This window comes from Dendroctonus ponderosae, unplaced genomic scaffold (assembly GCF_020466585.1).
Source record: "Dendroctonus ponderosae isolate FM_Combo_2020 unplaced genomic scaffold, Dpon_F_20191213v2 Dpon_F_20191213_9, whole genome shotgun sequence".
Taxonomy (NCBI): domain Eukaryota; kingdom Metazoa; phylum Arthropoda; class Insecta; order Coleoptera; family Curculionidae; genus Dendroctonus; species Dendroctonus ponderosae.
Window position 1 is genome coordinate 6,518,325 of NW_026019116.1, and position 21,661 is coordinate 6,539,985.

The 21,661-nt window shown below is 42.5% G+C and overlaps 2 protein-coding genes across 2 annotated transcripts in view; one reads left to right on the forward strand and one right to left on the reverse strand.

Annotated features, from left to right (window-relative positions):
* The window catches only part of LOC109543313, a 21,438-nt gene extending 14,227 nt beyond the window's left edge, over window positions 1–7,211 (reverse strand). The window contains exon 1 of the mRNA XM_019912962.2: window positions 6,836–7,211. Within this exon, the coding sequence (XP_019768521.2) occupies window positions 6,836–7,015 (180 nt within the window). The 5' untranslated portion in view covers window positions 7,016–7,211. The remainder of the gene's footprint in view (window positions 1–6,835) is intronic.
* The window catches only part of LOC109543312 (E3 ubiquitin-protein ligase MYCBP2), a gene marked incomplete in the record, with an annotated part of 67,418 nt that overhangs the window by 38,439 nt on the left and 7,318 nt on the right, over window positions 1–21,661 (forward strand). The window contains 32 exon segments of the mRNA XM_048669929.1: window positions 11,574–11,796; window positions 11,850–12,067; window positions 12,120–12,279; window positions 13,548–13,739; window positions 13,799–14,032; window positions 14,089–14,212; window positions 14,264–14,397; window positions 14,500–14,744; window positions 14,794–14,954; window positions 15,006–15,086; window positions 15,139–15,311; window positions 15,366–15,680; window positions 15,739–15,903; window positions 15,955–16,200; window positions 16,250–16,376; window positions 16,439–16,642; window positions 16,728–16,959; window positions 17,013–17,220; window positions 17,355–17,526; window positions 17,580–17,778; window positions 17,848–18,286; window positions 18,342–18,596; window positions 18,654–18,771; window positions 18,824–19,009; window positions 19,064–19,233; window positions 19,289–19,558; window positions 19,613–19,761; window positions 19,813–20,041; window positions 20,093–20,276; window positions 20,331–20,500; window positions 20,556–20,634; window positions 20,691–20,851. Of these exon segments, the coding sequence (XP_048525886.1) occupies window positions 11,574–11,796; window positions 11,850–12,067; window positions 12,120–12,279; window positions 13,548–13,739; window positions 13,799–14,032; window positions 14,089–14,212; window positions 14,264–14,397; window positions 14,500–14,744; window positions 14,794–14,954; window positions 15,006–15,086; window positions 15,139–15,311; window positions 15,366–15,680; window positions 15,739–15,903; window positions 15,955–16,200; window positions 16,250–16,376; window positions 16,439–16,642; window positions 16,728–16,959; window positions 17,013–17,220; window positions 17,355–17,526; window positions 17,580–17,778; window positions 17,848–18,286; window positions 18,342–18,596; window positions 18,654–18,771; window positions 18,824–19,009; window positions 19,064–19,233; window positions 19,289–19,558; window positions 19,613–19,761; window positions 19,813–20,041; window positions 20,093–20,276; window positions 20,331–20,500; window positions 20,556–20,634; window positions 20,691–20,851 (6,223 nt within the window).

Sequence of the window (21,661 nt, forward strand, 5' to 3'; positions counted from 1 at the left end):
TTTTAGTCATACCTACTAACTTCTACTACTCTATGTAAAAATAACGAAATAAAATACACCACGTGTTTTTGCATTATTATTCGCTTACAGCGAACTCCGGATATAACGAACCAGTTTTAGTTCATTTTTCAAGTTCGTAGTATCCGGACTCAACTGTATATCGCAACGAAATTCCATCTGTCTTAAAACCATCCAGAAAATCTGCAAATATTTTCGGGCCTCGTAAAGCATTTCCAGCGCTAAAATTAGCTGGTGTGTGCAAGACCACGGAAAAATAGGCTGCGCCTCCGATTCTAACGAGCTGTTAATACAGTCTAGATTGCAGATAAATAGAAACCAACCCGTTGCACAGATAGCCGATAGATAATCACTTGATTGTATTCAGACTCATCAATACCAGTTTGCTCCATTAAGGCCTACAGCATCGTTAGCTGGTTCTTGCAGAAAACTCGATTAGTAACAGTTACTTAAGTCAATTCCTAGCATTAGAGTGGCTAATTTCATTAATTCCAAGGAGACAAAGACTGTGAAAGTGTAACCGATGTTAACAAAGATTACTCCAGGTTCAATACGACGATTTGAACTTGAATATTTGGTGCTGTGCCAAATACACATAATGGACTTTAGTTATTTTTAACTGTGCACCATGTCATCTCATCGATGGATGGAAAACTACTCCTATTGAACAAACTGATATACTCTGAACAGTGACTATCTGAAAAGTCCTCATTGAAACCAGTTTGGAGTTTTTGTGATTTGTCTAGATCCTTTCCGCCATCATACTGGTTGGATGCTGGCGCAATTAACCACATGGTTCTAACAGATACCAGTCGACTAATAGCTTCACGTAACGTTCGCAAGCCCGCTAAAAGGAAAATTATTAGTTAACCACGGCGTTTCTTATCACAGATTGAAGACTATGGTTTAATGAGGATTCTTATCAATGGTCTTTAGTGGCGACCGATAACTTTCATAAAACCCGTTTGCGTATAATTGAATTTGTTCCTGCAAGCTTGACTGAGCTTTTGCCTCGAATTCCGCTGTAATTTTGATTTGAATGAAATTGAAAAAGCAACTTTATTTGAAAAAATATTTTAAAAAATTTGATTATGCGATGTCAAAATCATTAGCAATTTTTTTTAAATTGCATTATTTAGACTCGATTTACTGTTTGCAGCAAAAGCGTGTTTCAAAATAAATTAGTTTATTTGAAAAACTAGCCCATCTTAGCTTCATCTCGCTCGCACCCATAGTGTTTTGGTAGGTTCGTTGACTGACTGTAGGAGTTCGGCCCAATGCTTTCGCAACAAAAGTTCAAATAGCCCATTTTTCTATTATTGAGTAACCGTTTCGAGAGTTTAGCCATCATCAGTAATGATTCAGTTACGAATTCACATTGCAAAATTACTATAAAGTGCTCAGCAGCGCAGTTTAAGCTCCAATAAAAAGTGATTCCAAAGACGTGCATGCGAGAGCATTTTGAAACGATCACAGCTAGTGCTTTTTTTTTAAAGAAAACGTGTCAAAATCAGTTTATTTGAAAAACGAGCCCATCTTAGCGGTGATTTCATCTCTCTGACGTCTCTATAATAGTTCAATATTGGAAAAAAGACGTTTCGTCTATGCTTGCGGGAAAATTGAATGAACCTTTAACCACCTTCATCAGTTTGTTCATATCGCAGCCAAAATTGTTCAACTCGAATTGATTCCAAAAAAGTGCAAGGGAGCTATTTGGAAAAAGAGAGTGTTAATGTGGGTTAGAATAGAACTGTCGACGTCACATTGACAGAACCCTCAAGATCCATAGTTTGTTGTCAAATGTCATAAAAGTGGGTTCAGTTGCAGATGATTTGTTGAAAATGTCGGTTTCTTCTTCCCAAACAAACGATGAAAGACCAAGCTAATGTGGGTTGGACTGTCTGAATTACATTAGGAAACCTTTGCTTCCCAACTCGATCGTTTCGTGAAAAATTGTATAAAATTAAGATAAATTGTAAGTGCATTAAAATATGTTTTATTATCAGTGATTGAACACGAAATTAGTTAAATTGTAAAACGCTGATGGAAAACACGTTTAGAGTAGCAGTGGAATTAGCCAACAAATAGCCCACACTAGCCAGCTCTCTCTCCCACTCTGCTCTTTCTTAGCAGATAAGTCCGTAGTAAATGGTTCTAATAAGTCTTTTGCGTACAGTCGATACGTGCATTGATTTCTTTCAATTAGCAACGTTGCGATGCGCAGACAGTTCTCAAGTTGATGCGCACACTGAACCTGCAAAATTTGGCGTTTGCAGTCAAATCATTGCAGATCATTTCACGAGAAAGTAAAATAGCAATTCGAATTCTGCAGGAACTTTGAAGTTTTAACGAAAACTCCTTTAACAAGGACTGCGTCTTTCAGAGCAACTGAAGTGAAAATAGACTGCATTCGTCCTCATTAACCAAATGCATCTTTCCGCAGGGTTATTTATCACCCTCAAGGGTTTTCCAACCGCTGTCGCGACTCCCGATTTTAACAAATAAAAACGTTGAAACAGTGCAGACACTATTGAAACTCCTCCAGTCGTGTAATCCGAGCCTCTTGCATCGACCCCCTGCATTTAATAGCGTATCAGTTGCACCAGTTTAGGAATTTGGTTAATTATGTCGCATTGATTTCGATTGAACCGAGCACTTACACATGTTTAAACCAGTCAGCCAGTTTCGGACTGATCTACCCGTAAAGGAGCATGCTTATAAATGAAGGACAATCGCTATTCAACCGTGGATTAATTATTATTAAGGCAAACCGGCAAATGCGTTTTACAGTAACTATTAAAGCGTTTTGTAGGCGCATACTGTGACTGTAATCTGCACTGAATTATTAATGATTTCCGGCAGCTTTGGGTCTCTCTAATGCACTCATTCGGCCAACAAAGCTGAATTGAAGATCGAAGTTCCAGAAAACGAAAGGGATTTTTCGCCGCTTAAGCGGACAAATAATTTTTGGAATAAGAAAAATTTACTGCTTTCGGCAGGACTTGAACCTGGCAAGTTCGAACTTGACAGGTTCAAGTCCTGCCGAAAGCAGTAAATTTTTCTTATTCCAAAAATTATTTGTCCGCTTAAGCGGCGAAAAATCTCTTTAAAAAGTTCGAAACTTGGATTCTTGGAAAACCCACTGAAAAATAACTTTAATTGTACGTGATGTTCATTGAAAATCTATTAGGAAATGGGCATAAATCGCAGAAAAGTCCACAAATAGTTTGAAAGAGTGAAATATTTAATAAAACTGTACACATCTCGGAGGAATCATACAGTTTACAATCAACCTCTAAACTTACACACAGTGATAAAATACCAAAATTTTATTTAATTAGGTACATTCGAATTACAAATGCTTCTCTTTGCGAGCGCATGGCTACTGAGTCTATCGTAGATTTATGACTCATATTTCAACGCATTGAACAGCAACCGGATGCTGTAGTTATTTAAAAATAAACCCCCATTAAGCCGGCACCTTCATGGGAAATTGTCGAATTTTCAGTGACCTTATCAGTGAAAGTCGCGGCTGTTCAGGTCTATTTTTGTCGGCTTATTATCACTAACAATAACTGTGACACATTCTAAGTATCTTGCGGTCCATTGATCTCCAACAATAGCTGAGGAGTGTCTAGTCAAATCTACTCGCTGGATGATTATTCTGTTGATCTCTCCGAGGAAACTGCGTAATAAGCTTTGTTTAGTGGGCTGTTGCAATTGAATAATAATTTTTCAGATAAAACGCCACCAAAACGGCGATAAACTGGCTGCCTTGAGCAGTGCGTTCACATTATATTTGTATGCAGGCAGTTCTAATAATAACGGAAATATAAATACTCCTTACGCGAGAATTGCGAGTAAAGAAGTGTGAAGTTGTCTCCTCCAAAGCGTGGCTGTAGAACAAGCCAAGTTCAAGGAAAAAACGAAAAGAATGCCACGTCTAAACAATGAAAGCGCAGGAAGTTGCTTAATTTCATCATTCATAAACAGACGCACGTTTAGGGTTTCAACACCCGCATTTTTTAGCCCCAAAAATATTCTTATATCGCCCAGAACCCGCTGCGATGAATACTAAGCATATGAAGGAAGGGTGGTAAATCATCATCCGAATCATTTTCTATCGATGTTACTTTATGCATGTGGGAAGGAGCCTTGGCATTCTAAATATACAAGAGCGCTTTTAGAGCTTTCGGGTCTCGTTTGATACTTGCCAATGTTTGGGCGTTTTTAATTTGAACGAAACATAAACAAACACGCTTCCAGCTCTGAACCGACGTCAAATTTGGAACATAAATGTTTTGATATTAAAATCATTATTAGATGGGATTTATGAGTTTAACTAAATAGTGATTCACTAGGCGGAAGCGTTTCGTTTTGAGCGATTATTTTTGGGAAGATTTTGACTAAATACTGCTCACAGGTTGGCCGGTTAATTATCTCTAACTGTCTGGATCAATTAGGTGATTTCATCAATTTAGCCTTTTGAAACTTCAATTATTTACGCACTGTTATGGGCTTGATGGTGCAATGAAAGCGGCTGAAATTTAATCGGGATTAATTAAGTTTCGTTCATTGATCGGACGAGCTTTTTTGTGTCAATCTATAAAGCGGACAAAACGAAATCGGTGTCTTCATTTTTTTACTATCGTCGGCTCCGATGAGTTATTTCCGAAACAACAGTAAATTACAGCGAAAAACACTTTCTAAATAATAGCTTGCTTAATAAGGATATAAAGTGGGATTTTGAAAATTACTGCTTCAATTGCGACCGAAACGTTTGATTAATGTAGAAAAGTCTGTAAACATTTTACAGCCGGGAGCCTCTAGAATAATTATCGGATGGTGTGGTTGTTGAGGATAATTTTGCAAAAAAGTTTCTTCACAACTTCTTCAGGTGTAATTGCTGTATTAACGCAATGTACTCAGCCATTCTCTCAAAATGTATACCTTTTATGGATGATTTGAGACACATGGCAACGTTGTACATTTGCTACTATTAAAATTACTAGCACAAAACGCTTAATTAATGTGAATCTTACGAATTTTGCCGTCGCGACGTTTTTCAAAGCCACTGTGAAAAATTTGCCTCTATTTCTTTGAATGTTAGGAATTTTCGAAAAATCTAAAAACACACTCAACGTTCTTTAGACGCTCTATCGAAATGGTTCAAATAATTTTTTGGATATTTTTAATCGTTTCTGAGTTATACTCGCTTAAAGTCCGACGGTACCATAAATTTTGATATTTTTGCTCCTAACAATTTGTAAGGTTAGAATGACTCAAGCTCAAAGTTCTTTAAATGCTTGATCGAAACGACTCCAATGAATGTTCAGATATTTTCAATCGATACAAAGTTATACGCTCTGAAACTTCAACGTTTCTTTAGAAGTTTTTTTTATTCGTTTGTTTTTCTTTCGAGGTTAGGAATTTCTGACAATGCCCAATTATGGAGGAACTTAAAGCTCTCTAGACGCTCTACCAAAAAGGCCCTACTGATTATTTATACATTTTGATCGATTTCGAAATTATCCGCTTTTAAAGTTCGACGGTCCCTTAAATTTTGATATTTTTGCTTCTAACTTTATAGAGGTTAGGATTTTTTATAAAATCTACTGCCACGAAGACTGTTTCCAGAACGCTCTATTGAAAAGTTTATTACAAATTTTCCGATAACTTCAACAGTTTTCCAGTTATACGCTCTTAAATTTCAACGTTTCTGCAGAAATTTGGTTTTTTGATTCGTTTCATTTTTTTCGAGGTTAGTAATTTTTGACTAAAGTCAATTAAAAGCAGCATTAAAGCTCTCTAGGCGTTCTACCAAAAAGGTTCTAAGGATTATTAAATTTTTTTCAACCGTTTTGGAGTTTTACGCCTGGAAAGTTGGACGGTTTTTCAATTTTTTTTCAAATTTTCAAAAGGTGTTGCATTTTTGCACAATTGCTTCTATCGCTTTAGAGGTTAGGATAAAATCTCATCTAAAAAGCGTTTTCGGCCAAAGTAAGACGCGCAGGGAAAAATAAAAGATCTTCAACCAGCTTCAACTAAAAAGACATTATCTAGACGGCAACTGGCAATTTTCCCGTTTTAAACGTTCCATACATTAGCAAATTGTTGTTTATCTGCAAATTGTCGACAAACAGTGTGCGTGAAATGGTGTAAATCCAAGGCAAGCCACTCATTTAATATTAAGCATGCGGAAAATACTGTTGGCTCCATGTGTTAAGTGCGACTTTCACTAAACCTTCGACGCTGTTTAGAGGATTTTTTATTATCTACTTCGTAATTTTCTGGTCGATTCTAAACTAAAATAAAGCCAGTAACTTTGGTTGACTATTTGGTATAAACCAGGACGGAAGGCTTCAAAAGTGCAAATTGATATGCGCTTGTTCTATGCAGTTGTACAGTAAACATGCCTGTTACCCGATACCCTGAGATTTAATTATAACCGCTTGATATGCAGGAAAATTACCTGGAATTCAGCTAATTTATAGAAGCAGATGTGCATATCGGATTCTTTCACAGTTGAAATTTATAAAATCAACTGATTTAGCGGTCTAAGGGTCAACAGAGATTAAGTTTGTCTCTTTTCAAAGCGCACATCTAATAAGCTGCCTTGTTCCGCTCGTGCACGCTAGACAAGGAAAGTTAGTTTACTTCCTTTTCTGTCTTATTGAAGATAGTGTAAGTTTGGGGAAGTTGGGGAAGTACAGAAGTTTTGTGTTCATAATTTGATCATCATCAACCCTGATGACCGTTCATGATCAATTCATTTGGATAGAGTTAGAGAGACTTGGACGAAGAAAATATTCCTCACCTGGTCATCCAACAGATAACAATTAACGTTTTTCCACCCCCCCGCTGGGACTGTGCAGTTGCACCCCTGCACGTCACAGATGGTGTATCCTTTTTGCGCCATCGCCATCCCCAAAAAGACACCGGCGATCACCAGAACGCCCGGTATCAGCACTAGTAACAATCTTTCCGCACTCTTCATTATTTTTGCGCTTGCATTCACTCATCGCACAGAACGGCACCATCCGATCATTGTCTTATCCGTGCGACGTTTCGTATCAACCGGTCATCATCAGGGCGGCGAAGTACGGCCAGTGCTCGACTGCTAGTACGCGATGCGCCTGAACGTTTCACGATCTGACTGATGCTGTTTGACTGTTTCGGTTCAGAAAACGATGGCTGGATTTCTGTCCGCCCGGATGGTTGTGCTTTATGCAGTGGCGTACCAGAAAATAAGCTTAGTTTTGAGGTGGGAAAATAAGACAAAGTCCCCCCTTCCCGAAGAAATTTTGGGTAAAAAAATGGGCGATTTATGAATGAAAATCCTCTAATCGCGCTGCAATTTTTACTCGTTCTCACCGCTTTCACGGTTTCGCCGCTTTTTCCTGAACAGAATGTAGAATTTTTTGAATTTTGAGCCAGAATCGGGAAGATTCCACCAGCTGAAGAGAGAAGAATCACAAAACTACCGCTTTCTTACTTGTCTGTGCCTTAGCTTCTCTGCTTTCTGTTGAACAGAATGATATAGAATTGTTTCGCATTTCCAGCCAGAATAGAGGACTCACCGTGGTTTAAAACAAAGAAATCGCACAATTTTCTGTTTGTTACGTCCGTAGGATCAGAATGCTTTCGTTTGTCATTTGATGATGGTAGGTTTCGTTGCTTTCTGTCGGATAGAATGATATAGAATTTGTCGCATTTGGATTGAGAATACGGAACAGACAGACTGCTAAGGACTAAAGAACCATAAAATGAGCAAGTTTTTCACTTTCATTGAGTTACAGTGTTTTGGTGTGTCTGTTCTCGGTTCTTTACTTTCCTTGCTTGCTATCGGAGAGAATCATATAGAATTTTTACATCCCAAGCCAAAATAAGGGAGATAGAGACTGTTTAAGACGAAAAAACTACATCAGAATAGAATAGAATTCCTTGTGAGACTAACACTTACAACCGGTTTGAACCTGACAATTCATAAAACGTTCCATTTTTTCACTTCGATGGGGCCAGAATGGGGTTTAGCTGCTTCCTTGATAAGTTTGATGAATTTCTCACTTTCTATCAAACAGAATGATACAGATTTGATTGCACACACAAAAATAAGAAAAATGTGGGCGCTTAAGGACTTTACCCAAAGAAAATTTACAGAGTGCACCATTTTTCTTGCACCCATAGGGGCAAAATGGTTTTTCTGTCGTCTGATGAATTTTTTGGGCCTCATAGAATGATACAGAATTTGTGTCAGTTGAGGAAACAAGTAGCGAAAAACGGTGCCTAAAGACAGAAAAATCACATAATATGTCAAATTATTTAACGGCCCTGGGACATAAGGGTTTTGTGTCCCTTTTATGAGTTCGTCGGTTTCCTATTTTCCTCTGAAATAGCATAATATAGAATTTTTGCGAGAATAACGAAAAGGCGGTCTACTAGAAAATTTGTAACTTATTCACTTAGTAGCGCCAGGAAGGGTTCACCTACTATTTGATTAGTTAGTGATTTCTCGATTGGTGTTGAACAGAATGAGATAGAATTTATGGAATTTCACACAGTAAACAAGATGCACATAGTTAAGGACTGAACAATGACAAAATTCCTATTTTTCCCTTTTTGTCAGTTCAGGAGGGTTTGACGTGTCCTCTAATGATGTAGGTTTCCTTGCGTTCTGTTGAATAGAATCATATATAATTTGAGGTATTTTGAACGAGAATAAGTCAACTGCAGACAGTAAAACCCAAAAAATCACTTAATTTTCTATTTTTTTACTTTGATGAGTTAGTTCCTTACTTCCTGTTAGACAGAATGATGTTGAATTTATCTGATTCTAGACGAGATTAACGACGATTCGATCAGTTGAAGCCTTGAACAAAATTCAGTTCTACAAAAGCCGAATGATTTGGTTGCCTTTTGAAAAATTTGTTGCTTTCCTTGACACAGAATGATATAGAATTTGTGCCATTTTGGGCGCAAATGCAAAAAATTCAGTCAGTTTAGAGAGAGAATAGAGAATAGATGGCGCTGTGAGCAAGAATAAAGGAGATGTGGGTGCCTGAAGCTGAAAAATCGAAACATTTGCTAAACTTTTCACTTCATCGGATCAGAAGCGTTTTGTGAGTCCTTGAAAAAGTTTGTTATTTTCCAACGGCAACAGATTCATATAGAATTTGCAGCATTTTGAGCGGCAATAAGGAAGATGTCGATGGTGACAACCTCAATTTTTACAAAATGTAAATGATGAATGAACGAAAAATGATATAGAATTTATGTCATTTTCATCAAGAATAAAGTTGAAATGGGTAGTTGAACACTGAAGGATCATAAAATGTGGTTTTGTCCACTTCTAGGAAGAATTTGTTAGTTTTCTTGGGGTTTGCCGAACAGAATGATATAGAAGTGGTGGCATATTGTGCAAGAACAGGGGAGAAATGAGTGCCTCAAGGCAGAAAGATTGGAAATTTTTCCATTATTTTACTTGTAGAGAGCCAGAATGGTTTCGTGTGTCCTTTAAGGAATTGGTTGAATTTCTCGCGTTAGTTCAAACAGAATCTTATAGAACTTGCGGCATTCTCAGAATAAGAAAAATACGGGGGAGTGCAGACCGAAAAATTGCAGTCTATTTTTAATTTTTTTTGGGTTGAGAATGAGCGGTCAATTAGATTTTCCTCTTGCTAACAATAAGAAGACTGTGGATGAAAGATTCGTTTGCTTCGGAAATTTTCCAGCTCGAATTAAACGTCTTCAACTTCCCAATTCTTCATCTTCCAAGGAAGTTAATAGACAAAACGTTTGCATCTCAAACTATTCAAGTAAAGATCGTCCATTTATCCTTCTAATAATCTGCAAATTTCGGTAATTTTGCGGTTTTTTCGCCGGAAAAAGTTGAATTGGTGCCGCCGCTGCCATCACTAACACTTCCCAATACCCCAACCGTTCTGTCTCGCTCCGTATCGCGGTTCTTCGGGGTACTTTTATAGGTACCGACTACAGCTGGGTCTTCTTTGTTAAGTTGTGACCATTGCGAATCATTCTGTCCGCTTTATGATAGAGCAAAAATTGCATTTTGCGCGTTTCGACTTGTTTTCTGAACCCTCTTTGCTTGGCTTTTCCCTGACGAAGACCCCTTGAAGAGAATATCTGGAAATCTGTAAAACAGCAGCACCAAAGGCCTTGTCTGTGTTTAGACAAGTAAAAATAGAACGTGATTTTCCCATCGTCTTGCCAGCTAACACTGAATGAAGTAAAATAGGCGTAATTCTCACCCTTATTCAAAAGCTTTTGATTTATTGAAACCAGCCTTAGTTAGTCTCTGTTATTTACATTTCCAATCAACAGAACTGATAGTCTGGCTGTGATAACCCGTAGCTGGCAGATAAACTGACCTTTCGGTGTCTATTTTTACTTTTAATAACAATCGTACGTTTGGAAACATCACATATTTTGAGTCACAGCATAGTTTTATTGTCTTTGGGTGGTTCGAAATTATAGGAGAATATTGGCTTTTATCGCTTTGTGTAAATTGGGCGGAGGAACATCAAACAATGAAACTAATTTATTATCAAAGCTGATGGTTTTAATGGGATTTTCAATAATTTTTACCGGAAATATGATAATGCTGTTGAGCGAAGCGCGCTTGGGTTGTTGAGGTTGATTGTCCGAAAAGCTTCAATGCAGAGCTAAAGATCGATGAATACAAATTTATCCAGTTAGGAAAATTTGCACCGAAATATGCCTAAAGGGATTTCGTTCATCATTTTCACCTAAGGAAACGAGAAATTCAACAAACTCATGGAAAAACACACTGGAGGCTTGAGATCCGATATAATCGACTCATTTTAGGCAAGTTTCCCTGAAGCTTTAAACCTTGTTGCTCCCAAGGAATCAATAAACATCACTTGCAAAAAAATGCGCAATATTTCTTCTTAAAAATAAAGTTGACTTGCTTTATTATATTATAATTAGTAGGTAATTAGTAAATGGATTTCATATCCGGAAAACCTATTCTGCAGTTTTGTTTATAATACTTAATTCAACTCAATAGAAAGGTACAGTTTTGTAAACATTTTTCCTCGTGTTTTAAAAGAAAAATACATTTAACTGCGAAAAACCGGAAATATATTGAGAAAAAATCGAAGACTGAAAAATTTCACACGTCAGAATTGGGTTCCACATCGCCAAAAAATAAACAAAGAAAATTTAAGAAATTACGCAATTTTTAAATCCTCGATAACCACCACATGGAACTTTGAAAAATTCTAGAAAACTTCCTGATGATGATTGAAAATCGAATTTTTTACACTGGTAGAACCGAGTTTGGACTAGGAAACACACACAAAAGCAGTCTTTAGACTTTGCCGGTTCTCTAGTAAATAAATGCCAAATGCCGACGTGCAAAAGCAACCCCACCATTGCAACATTGTGAAAAATTCTCTGAGGATGTCTGAAAATCGAAGCTTCCTTCACTTATAGAAGAGTTTCTTGCTTAAAAAATGTACTCGATATTGACTTACTCACTTGGCAAGTTACAGAGGAAGCTTTCTTATTTTTAGTGCCCATTCGAATGAGCGTCTGTTCCTGCGGGATTTGGTGGGATGTGTGGCAGGATCCAGTGGAGGTCGCCTCGCCCAATGGCTCCAGCCTGGAAGTCGAGCCGAACCCTCTCTATGCAGAGTCGTTTGCGGCAAAGATGATCTGCGCCAAGGTTGGCCAGCTATTGTGACAGTGCTGACCAGAGATCAGTATGGTGAAGCTGTTTACGTGCCCAATATGAAGGTATTTATAGCTTCGCTAGTTAGAAGAGAAGAAGAGCGAGTAACGGTTTGCAGGTGGAAGTGAAAGCCATTCCAATAGATAAAAAAGAGCTGGGTGACTGCGATGCTGGAAGGAAAATTCGAAGAGTTAGCCAGCCGGATCATGCGGCATTGGGAGGCGTGCCGCCTCCTCCTCTACATCAGACCTACGAGCCAACCATTAGGGACAAGATGCGGTTTCACTCCATCACGGTTATGAAGCCATTTCATAACTACTCCTTTGAGGAGTTGAGGTAGGAGGCTCAAAATTCCTGCTTGGGAGCCCCCACATGCCCACCTTTGCAGGTTTACGTCGCCGCAAATAAAACGATCGAGTGAAACCATGTTGGTGAGAGCTAATGTGGATGGAACGTACAGCGCCACTTGGACTCCGGCCTCTGTAGGCTGCTATTCTATTCTAGTCAATATTGATGGCTACGAGATGGAAGAAACCTTCAAAGTTGAGGTACAGAAGGCGGTTATTGCACTCTCAGTACAAAAAAAGTTGAGGAATATGTATGTTTGGTACAACTGCAAGCTCTTCTTGGAACATTCCTATCTTCGAGTCTGGAGCCATCAAGAGCCAGATATTCTCGGAACTAATAGAATATATCTGGTTCTAAATACGCGGAGAATAATATTCAGGTTGCTGTTGCAGCTCGGATTGTTGCTGATGTTGAAAATTTTGGTTTAAAGTGATTTTTTCGCAGAATCGCACTCTCTGCTTGAAAAATTCGCAAATATTAATTTGGAGCAAGTAGCACCCCTTGCGATTTTTTTTCATCTGTGGAAGTGACCTGGCTACTAAAATCAGTGACAATTTCAGTCCAATAACTCCAGGTCTTTTTTTTTAACTTTCAAATGCAAAGGCAAACGTCAAAATTTATATGTTACTGCACTCTCTGCTTTAAAAATTCCCAAATATCATTCTACAGCAAGAATCGCCCATTAAAAACCTTTTTTGGTTGCTAGAAAATACTGGCTAATGAAATCAGTGAAATTTTCCGACGAATTACAACCATTTTTTATTTTTTTTGCCTTTGCAATTGCAGGTGCAAAAGTCCACATTTTCAAAAAACTGCAAGTTTTTTAATGTATTTATACCTTCCAATAGAGACACATCAGGAAGTTGAAATTTTCAGAACCAATAGCAGATGTCTGGTTCTAAATACCCGGAGAATATTATTCAGGTTGCGGCAAACCCTGATTTTTGCTGATGTTATAAATGTTGACGTAAAGTGGACTTTTTGAGACAATCGCACTCTCGGCATGAAAAATTCCCAAATATCAATCTGGAGCAAGAAGCACCCATTGTGAAGCTTTTTTGGCCTGCGGAGCATACGGACTACGAAAATCAGTAAAGCTTCCATTGAAATCCGACCAAATTTTGATAATTTTCGGCGTTTCCAAATGCATGTGCAAAAGTCAATCTTTTCAAACAAATGCAACTTGTTCGTTAAAAATTCATACTTTCTAACCTGGAGCAACCAGACACTTGAAATTCTCAGAACGAAGAGAAGAACCCTGGTTCTAAATACCCACAGGATTTCATTCAGATTGCAGAAAGCCCTGACTTTCACCGATGTTGTAAACTCGGACTTATCGGGGACTTTTTTGTTTGATTTGAACAAAACTCTTCTTTCCATCTGGAGTAATCAGAAACTTGGCATTCTCCCAACCAATAGACAACAACCTGGCAAAACTGCTCTAAAAATGTTGAATGCTCCCAAACAGGTAAAAGAGCCCCCACAAGGGATGATTCCTCCCAATCAAAACACTAGCAAACAGTCCAGCAACCAGCCCAGCAAAGTGCGGAAGTTCATCGCTAAAAACTCCGCTGGACTGAGAGTGAGGGCGCATCCCTCCTTACAAAGCGAGCAAATTGGCATTGTTCATGTAAACGAAACCATCGTGTTCATAGACGAGGTGAGTTTCAACCAGACCCTCTTTGCTTAAACCAATCTTCCCCTTTACCCAAAAAAAAGATCCACAACGATGATGGCGTTTGGCTTCGACTATCAGCGGACACAATTCGCCAGTATTGCGAATCGCACATAATCGAGGCGTGGTGCCTTCAATACAACCAGCATTTGGGCAAAACGCTTCTTCTACCGGTGGAAGAACCGAAGAGCATACTGGAACAGGTGATTACCGATACCATTATGCGAAAGCTGCCGGAAATCCAGGATAAGTCCAAAGGCTCACAGAACTGTTACAAGGTAAGCGGTTTGCGAAGCAAACCGACAAGCTCGATTTAAGCCCCCTTTCCCCAAAGGTTATCAAGTGCGGAGCTTCTGGCCATAATGTGAGGAGCAGGGCGAGCCTGAAGGCTCCTCCTGTCGGTATGTTGGTGTTGGGCAATCGCATTGGAGTCAGCGAGTACATTGTTAACTCGGAAGGTATTCCTTCACTAACTATTTAATATTTGCCCAAAGGAAAGCATATTTTAGGCTGCTGGGTTCTGCTGGATAAAGCCACACGTGATAAGTACTGTTCTAACATAGATGGTGAAGCCTGGTCTTTGGCGGTCGGGTCCAACAACGTTCTTTACTTGGACAATGTGAGCGAACCGGACAATGCAAAGGTATCGCAAAGTTGTCCCCAAACCATCCCATCGTGTGCTAATTATCAAATAAATAAAACAAAACCCAATAAATTATAACACTAACCATCTTCACTCTGTAAGCTATCAAACGACACCCTGAAGCAGGGATTCCAATTCAATTACCCAAAGCCGAATGGGGCCGATTTCACATTCTCCTGCCAGAGCAGTTCGTCGACGATGAAATGCCATTCCGACGAAATGTGCTCGTCCAACCCCTTCGTCTTCGGGGAGAGCCTGGAGGGCGACCCCCCCAAAGTCCCCAAACGGGAGCGGAAGAACAGCAAGTCCAAGTTTCGGCCCAAGCTGACTAGAAGCGATGGACAAGCGTAAGCACCCACACCCCATCATTGCTGATCCATACAGTCGTTGTTTCAGAAATGAGGGTTTTTCGGATATTTCCCCCAAGCCGCTACCGGAACTGGGCTCAAATGGCAACGGAACGCCGCCTGATACTCCCAAGAGATCCCACAGTCCCATGCCGAGCACTTTCTCCCCAAAGCCTATGAGCAGAAGTTCCAGCCCCATTGCCCCAGCGAGTAGGGTGGATGATCCCCCACTATCACACTCTACTAACTCAGCAGTTTCAGGTCGCGTTTTTCCCCTAGAGAGTGCTGGCTGCAGCCCGCCATTGTACGGATCTTCGCGAAGCATCGGCGTCTCTCCACTAGGTGAGAATTCCCACTCAGCCAACCCCTTCTCTAAGTCGAAGTCCTCCTTTAGCCGCCGCAGGCCAAGACGCAGCCAGGCGAGGCTCAAACCAGTCCGATACCAGCGCACTGATTAGCAGCCTGACCAGGGACTTATCCCAGTCGCAATCGCCCAGCCAATCAACTCAGCCCAGAGGCTTAACGCCCAGTCCTACCAGCCCAGGCCCAATGAAAAGGGACGCCCCGGTAGGTCAAACCCAAAACAGCCAATCAGCAACTAGCTGGATCAATTGTGAATAGAATGGAGAGGCAGTGGGCAAGCAACTGACGCAAACAGGCACCCAGACGTCCCCGGAGGCCGCCGTTAATCCCCCAGTGAAATCGCACTTTTCTATAGGGAGTGGAAGCAAAGAGGAGAAACTGTCCCCCAAGTTGCTGCGCAAGGATAGGGCGACCACCAAGAGTCGCCCCAAGAGGGCGATTTCCCCTGCCAATATGTCCCAACTGCCAGCTGCGCCCAAGGTTCACTACCAGGCTAAGCCTGTGAAGGAGGCAATGAGTCCTTCGGTTGCCGAGGCTTTGAGGGCCGTGTTTGCTGCCTTCGTGTGGCACGAGGTATGAAAAGTTTTCAATGCCAGTTTACCGGACAATCAATTCGGGTTTTGCTCAAAAGGGAGTTGTCCATGACGCAATGGCATGTGCCTCGTTCCTAAAGTTCCATCCCACTCTCCCCAAGAAGGGCGCTCAAGTGATCACGCGCCATCAAGAAACTCCCCTAGAGAGGAGGCGAAAGGAGCTGACTAAAGAGGAACGCGCTAGACAAAGACACTCTGTTGAGGTAGGATTTAGATGGGGGTGTTGAGTGTTTGTTACCTCTCGCTCCTCCAAGGTGAGCAATGCTGGCAACTACCTGCACATCCAGCCCTCCACTCTGGAATCGTTAACGCGATCAGCAGCCAATGCGAGCGCCAATCGCAACCGATCCCGGAAAATAACCGACGAGATGATAAAGGAAGAAACAGGCGATCCGGGCTACACTTACCAGACCATATCGGTGCTGCCCCCTGCCCTTAAGAGCCTGGTCTTCCTGTGGGAAGAACTGACCAGCAATTGCTTGCAGCAGATGAATGACCAAGTGAGTGCTCAAGTTGAACAGACCTGAAACTGATTTTTGAATTTGCCAGGCAACCAGTCCCAATAAGGACAAGGGTGAGCGGCTGGAGAAGCTGGACGCGAAGATGAAGAACAACAGCATCGAGAAGGAGAGCAAGAGGAGCAAGAAGAAAAAGGTGCCGCCAAGGAACTACCTGGGTAAGAACTGCAAATGTTTTCTGCTATCTTTCCGCATGTTGAACTCCCATTTGGGCCCTCAGAAGATATAGGACTTACGTCCTACTTGCACTCGGGGAATGGGGACACTCTATGCGAACTATGTGGGGACTCGTTTCCCCATCCTGTGACTTACCACATGCACCAAGAACATCCTGGATGTGGCCAACATGCTGGGGGCAAGGGATTCAACTCGGGGGGCAACTATTGCCTTGGATGGGCAGGCAATTGTGGCGATGGCGGTGTTCGTAAGTATACCCTCAACCCTTATTATGCCTAAGCCTAAGTTAAAATGAACGGCAAATGACTCTTGAAATCTGTTGACTATTTCAGCTGGAAGCTCCTGGTACCTCCTATGCGAGCAATGCCGTGAAAAATACATGAAAAACATCAGAGGCAATAAGCAGCAGCCTTCTTCGAAAGCCAAAACCCTCTTCCACCGGAAACCCGTTTCGATGCGTTCGTTACCCTCGTCGGGCGAACATCACATTACGATGAAGAACAACGCCATGTTCCTGCTGGATTTGGCCAGTTCAGCAGATAATGGCCTAGGCAATCAAAGGAGGTGAGTCGAAGGCCGGAAGTTTCCCCCAGTGGTGAAAAGTGAAGGTCTCTTAGGGCATCCGGAGGAACGATGCCTTCGGTATCGGAAAATATCACGCCCCCTGACTGTTCGGGACCTTTCGCGCCTCTGCCTCCGTTCCAATGCTTGCAAGCCTTAGGAGGGACGCACTTCTTTGACGAAACGGCTTTTTACACAGAAATGTTCCATCAGCAGAATTTTATCGGGGGCTTTGGAAATGTGCCTTCCACATCTGGGCAAAGAGTGAGTTGCAATGTACATATATACATATAGGTGTATACATAGATGTTCATTTCGAACGGGAAATCCGGAGCTGGAGACTCAAAATACAGGGTTATGTGTTAGTGAATCACCCTCTAAAAATATCTTCCCTACAGCCGCTCTCTGAAGCCTCTCTATCCGAAGCCGAGCCAGATGCAGCCAAAGGAATGAGAGTCCATCGATCAGTTTCAATGGGAACGAATGGTATTCCATGGGCCAAAACTGGATACGATGGTAGGATTATAATGATGAGGCGGCGAAACAACAGCAACTCCGAACTGGCTGGAGGTGAAGTTTCGAGTTTCTCCAGTTGAGGAGGGCTTTTAAAGCTGGCATTGTAGATGGAGGTTCGTCGCTTCTATGCAACCCATCGCCTGCCCTTCAAAGGCTGCTGCCCAAAGAGCAGGTTTCCTCCATTGTGAAAAACGACCCGGCCGAGGACCGCGAGAGTTTGCATTTGCTCCAAAGGCCCGTTTTGCAGTTTGTGGTCCAGCAACACGATCTGGACTCTTTGAGGAATTGCATGAAACAAGCCCTGAGGTAGTATTGAATGTCCTCCATGTTCAACAGTTGAGGGACGTGATGGCAACTGTCCTCAAATCTGTGCAGGAAAGCTATGTGTAGAGTCTACGCAATGCAGGCCCTAAACTGGCTGCTGCGCTCAGTCACGCAGCCAATTTGCCTGCATGATCTCCTCTGGTGGTTCGTAACGTCGCTGACTCCCATAGAAGTGGAGATGGAATCGGAGGAGGACAATCGACCGCCGAAGAAATCGGAGGAGGACTTGAATGTCTGCGAACATCCCCTATCGGACATTTCCATAGCAGGTGAAGCGGTGCATCCGCTACCAGGAACGTTTCATGCCCTCCTCCAAACCATCGCCCAAATAATGATTCTGCTGCCAATGGGGTCGCCGCTCCAGCAAATCGCCGTGCGCTGCTGGGGCTTGAGGTTCGCTCCTGCCGATCACAGTTTCCTCCACCGCTCGCAGGTGTTCAGCAACATCAGCAAGATCCTGTCCAGGAGCGAAGAAATGGAGGATTTTACGGCAAGCAGTTGCAACAGCAGGCCGGGATGAGGGTGACTTTGGTGGTTTGCTGCAGGTTTCCATGCACGAGAGCGCGTTCACTCAACCCACAGCCTCAGTGGAGTGTCTCAAGGATCTCACTCAGCTGGTGGACATTCGGGCGTCCAGTCGACAGGCAATGGTCGGAAGCTTAACGGATGGTTCAACGGAAACCTTCTGGGAAAGTGGCGATGAAGACAGAAACAAAACGAAGAGCATCACGGTAGTTTTCGCACATGGACACCATCCGGTGTTGGTCTGCGTCCATGTGGACAACTGCAGGGATCTTGGGGTAAGTCATGGAGAGGAAGAAACCGATAAGGATGGTGAAACCCTGGTTTCTCCACAGAACAAGATCTCCACCATAACATTTCTGTCTGGGCAAAACACTGATGAACTAGTGAAGTGGCGGACAGTGGAAGTGGAAACGCGACTGCTGGGCGGATGGGTTAATTGCCCCATAACTGGTGAGTAGCTTTTCTACCACTCACTCCCAGACTAGTTTCTCCTGCCTGGCAGAACCATCAGACAACGTGCTGCGCTTGGAGCTGAAAGGTCCCGACAATTCCGTCCGACTGCGCCAAATACGCATTCTAGGCAAAGTCGAGGGCGATTGCTTGAAAGTGGGGAAACTCTACAGTGCGGCCACCATCCAGCAGCGCAACTGCGAGTCGGAAACCCTCAGAGTCTTTCGACTAATCACAGGTGAGAAGATTGCGTGTTTTACATAAAAAGTGTGGCAGAATCACGGTTTTTCAGCTCAAGTTTTTGGCAAACTGCTGCATGGCGAAGAGGGGCCTCCGTCCAACAACGAGAACAATCTCTCGCCAAGTGAGGGAACTGAGCCACTGGAGGAGAGCAACGATCTTCGGGAGCACATGGTGGGAATCCTCTTCAGTCGCAGCAAGCTCACCCACCTGCAAAAGCAGGTACGAAACCGAGCTCTCCAACTTCCGTAGTTTGCCATCTGACAAACCTTTGCAGGTAACCGTTCACATAGTCCAAGCAATTCGCAAGGAGACAGAGAGGGTGCGCGACGAATGGGAGGCGAATCTGAGCGGAGCTTCCGCTGTCTCCTCCACCAGCAGCTCGGACATAGCCAAAAGCTCCGACACTTACTGCTTTGAAATGCTCTCAATGGTCTTGGCTCTATCAGGGAGCTCAGTGGGCAGAGCCTACTTGTCCCATCAAGGCGGATTGCTGGGCGACTTACTCACGCTGCTTCATACAGGAAGCGCTCGCGTCCAACGACAAGTAAGTGGTTTTACTCAAAGCCGACTCATCAATAGGGGGGTATTCCGGATGCAGGTAACCTCGTTGCTTAGGAGGATGCTCCCGGAAATCACTCCAGAGTTTTTCGCCAAAGTGGTGGGCGTGTCCAGCTTACCACCAAAAGACTTCAACATTGTCACCGTGGTGAACAAGGATGCGAATTCATTCAAGTTTGAAATTAGCAAGTAAGTCATCGGGAGCATCTGAGTGTTCCTGTACAAAGGTTGTGTTCTTAGGCCGGGTATTCTGGATATATTCCTGAGCGTCATCGCCAAAACGCTTACCTTGCAAGTGAAGATGCGTGGTAAGTCGGGCAGTGGCGGCGCAAGCAAGGAAATCAGCACCGTCACATTGGGCTCCTGCCTGGACGCCTCTGATGACATGGGGCTCAGATGGTGGTTGAGAGGCTCGACCAATCGGAAGCTATCGGAAGTGATGATTCAGCTCATCACTGATATGTCAGCGGTGAGACCTGAGATGCTCTAGTTGAACAGGAGGAATGATCCTAATGTTTAGGGGAAGATGTCTGATGTGTGGGCGAACATCACCAAAGGAGCCATAGCGGAGAATGTTTTAAACCTCACTTGTCTGAGTGAGGAGCAGAGATCGCCGAGCACCTGCCTGAAAACTCCAACGCTTTGGTTGGCGCTGGCGTCGCTTTGTGTTCTGGATAAGGATCATGTGGAACGGCTTTCGTCAGGTAGGAGACCTTTTTTTATACTCCTCATATACTTTGACAGTTTTCCTCGTGAAGGGCAATGGAGTAAAGCGGAAGGCCAACCAATGCCTCCTCGCCCAATGTGCAGTAATCACGACGATGGCGAAACCACTGCGATGATTCAATGCAACCTTTGCGGAAATCTATGCGCTGATTGTGACCGATTTTTGCACTTACATCGCAAAACTAGGGCGCACCTCAGACAGGTGAAGACAAGAATATTCCCAAGAGAGTTAACTGTTGGTGAGGTCTCAATTGCAGGTCTGCAAGGAGGAGGAGGAGGCCATTAAGGTGGAGCTGCATGAGGGATGCGGCCGGACCAAACTCTTCTGGCTTCTAGGTGAGCACCTTTCAGCTCAAACTGTCCACTTGTTGGATTAATGTGCTTCAATGTAGCTTTGGCGGACGCGAGAACGCTCAAAGCCCTAGTGGAGTATCGGGATGGAGGCGCGCGAACTAAAGCAGCGGGAATAACGGGAATTTGTCGGTTCTGTGGCACCACTGGAAACTCGGGATTGTTGGCCATAGGCAATGTATGCGCCGACTCAGAATGCCAGGTAAGTACTCAACTGACTTGGTCTTGTTTGGTCAGCAGCCTTCTCTATCTCCATTTTCTTCTGCGTGGTTAACAATGCGATTTGGTTGAACCAACCGGGTGTTTTCTCATTTTATTGTCAGTGTTTTGCTCTTTTAGCAACAAATTCTATGAGCTGTTTCAATACTTGTGTGTCTGCAAACAGCACCGTGTCATCCGCGTAGCGCTATTGGTTCACACAAGGGGTTAACAGATAGTTTGTTCAAGAATGCCTTCAATAGAATCTACTACAATCTTTGATCTTCGCGTTTTGTAGTCACTGACCCCAATATACAGGGTGTTTGACCATAAAGTGGCCACTGGCTATCTCGGAAAGTGTTGGGTTTGGAAATTTGGGGCAAAAATTTTCATCACTAAAGTGACCATGAGAAAATTCTGGAAGTCATTTTTGAGTTCCGCATTTTGCCAGAAGGGGGCGCTTTGAAGGCTTACTGACGCCCTGGTCTTGTTAAGAGTGGGTGAAGTCATCGAAAGTTTGAATACTTAAATTGCTGTAGCTTCTAAACGAATTGTTATTTTACTGTAATAATCGAATCAGTATTTTAAGTGAAAGTTTAGAAAATTGAACGTTTAGAAGAAAGAGTAGCCGCTAAACCTTGAAAATTCTGAAATTTTGCAGAAACTTTAAAAATATTATTAATAAATGGCCGTTAACATAAATCTGCAAACAAGTAAAAAAAGTTGTAGATAAGTTCTATGTTGTTGAGGCGGATTCATTTTTTTACAAACTTCTTTTTGGGTATTTCGCCTTTCGCCGACACAATTTCCTCAC